The sequence below is a fragment of the Galeopterus variegatus genome, unplaced genomic scaffold (genome assembly GCF_000696425.1).
Source record: "Galeopterus variegatus unplaced genomic scaffold, G_variegatus-3.0.2 Scaffold3146, whole genome shotgun sequence".
In the NCBI taxonomy this organism is placed as follows: domain Eukaryota; kingdom Metazoa; phylum Chordata; class Mammalia; order Dermoptera; family Cynocephalidae; genus Galeopterus; species Galeopterus variegatus.
The window spans coordinates 35,717-37,924 of NW_007729257.1; the positions used below are offsets into that span (position 1 = coordinate 35,717).

The 2,208-nt window shown below is 32.1% G+C and overlaps 1 protein-coding gene across 1 annotated transcript in view; it reads right to left on the reverse strand.

Annotated features, from left to right (window-relative positions):
* Positions 1-2,208, reverse strand: part of LUZP2 (leucine zipper protein 2) — a 141,969-nt gene that overhangs the window by 25,922 nt on the left and 113,839 nt on the right. The window contains exon 6 of the mRNA XM_008584099.1: positions 993-1,082. Coding sequence (XP_008582321.1) covers positions 993-1,082 — 90 coding nt within the window. The remainder of the gene's footprint in view (positions 1-992; positions 1,083-2,208) is intronic.

The window sequence follows — 2,208 nt, forward strand, 5'->3', positions numbered from 1 at the left end:
CCTCGTGCCCATGATGTGGGGACCAGATTCATACTGGCTGTATACCCATTACCACAAATTGCATTTGTACCCCGTGTCTTCTCATTAACTTTATGTTCTAAATCCTATGGTTTGGATAAATGTTTAAATACAATGTACTTCAAAAAGTTTGTGGAAAAAATGGAATTAAAGAAAAATATTAATCTTTCCATGTTTTTTTGCGAAGAATCCTGTATACAAAGGTTTGAAGGCAAAAGTGTTGAGAAATTAATTTTTCTAAGTCCATCTGGCAGCCAGCAGAGGAAAAAGAGATGACTTGGTTAACTTTCACTTTTATTCTTCCTTATTATTATTATTATTTTTTTTAGCTGCTGCCCAATTTCTTGCAAGCATGAATAGTTTCACCAATTTCCTTTTTGGATTGAAGCTTAACCTTGAATCTACCCAACACAGTTGTTATCATTTGCTGGTTCCCAAATCTAGACCTGTTAGATTAATAAGCTTAAATCTGCCAAAGTTCAAGAATTAAAATTTAATTGCACTTAGTATGAGTGAAAAAACACAGGGCACAAGCTCCGTATTTCCTATTATCATTTGAAGATTAAGAATATCTATTTTTTTAATATGATGTCTTTGTAATGCTAGGTTTATATGCTGTATGTGGAAAATACTATAGAATTACATCCTGTGGGGGTTTCTTGCTTGTTTTTGTTTTTATTGTTGTAACAGCTTTCTGTCATATGGTTGTGGGAACGAGCACCTTGATCAGCTTGTGGTCACCCATTTAACTCTCTAAAAACTCACATTCATCGTTGTCCTAAGAATTTGCTTATACCTTCTAACAGAACACCTACCTGACTCACATCCAAAGAACATCTGTCTTCTCACATTTAAAAGTACAACATTTAAAAGGTAGATATTACATATAAGTAGAAAGTTACATGGTGGCATAAACTATAATTGTTAAAATGCTTGTGTCTGATGCTGTTAAAACCATTTTAAGTTACTCTTACATCTTGAGGGTCACACTCAGTGGTACTTGGATTTTCTTCCTTTGTTGACCCGACTTGAGAGTTCTCATTTCCAGGAGCACTTTGTTGAGGCTTCAGAGAGACAGACAGAGAGAGAGATTGAGAGAGAGAGAGAGATCATTAAAAATAAGAGAAATATGTTTAACAAACAGATCCATATGGTTACTGCAACACATGATATAATTGAAATATTAAACTCAAAGGAAAAGAACAAAATGGAAATTTGCATACACATATATAGTAATATGTATCAGAAACCATAAAAATTCTTAACTTTGAAGTTAAATAGACTAATTTCTCTTCAATTTTTCATTAGTGATGTTCAATGGAATTATTTTCCTACTAAAAATATTTATTCCTTGCATAAGATTTTAAGGATCTTTTTCCCTCAAAAAGTAGAAATTATGTCCTTTCTCTTTATTTGAACCCCCAGTGTATTTGAGAAATAAAAAGGGCATACCTCATTTTCTTGGTAAAGAAGAACATGTTTTATAAGATCTCATAATTTACATAGAGAATTATATTTACTCCATTGATTCAATAAGTTCTGCTTTATACCTCAGGAAATCCTAAATATTATTCTAAATTTTAATTCTTTAGGAACATTAAATAAAACAAACAAACAAACAAACAAACAAAAAAACAGCATCTTGGTTTGGCCAGAGAATGATATGCCGTGATTAATGTATGTTAATATCAATATGAACAGGCAAAAAAACAGCTTCTTGGTTTGGCCAGAGAATGATATGCCGTGATTAATGTATGTTAATATCAATATGAACAGGTTTAATAATATCCACTCAAATGTGTATGTATTTTGGGGGACAGAGCTTATTTGAATATGTTGTTAAGCTCTTCGGTTTGTGAGGGTAGTGTTTAAGATAGACCAAAAGTAAACTCGGCTAAGTTGACTAAGTCTGAAACTTTGATCACACTGGATCATAGTAGAAGAAGTAATTAGTTTTCTAACCACTGGGGTCCCAGAAGGACTAAGACTGAGACGTGGTCTGTTTGGAACATTCAAATGTCACCCAGGTTTTCCACTTGTACTATTTTCTATGTAAAAACCTCACCTGGTTCTACATATTTTTCAGCAAGGAAACATTCATACAAAAATAATATCTTTATACAAATAAAAACTGAGGATACTTAATAAAACTGGTAGAATATTAATGTAAAAAAAGAATATTAATTAAGT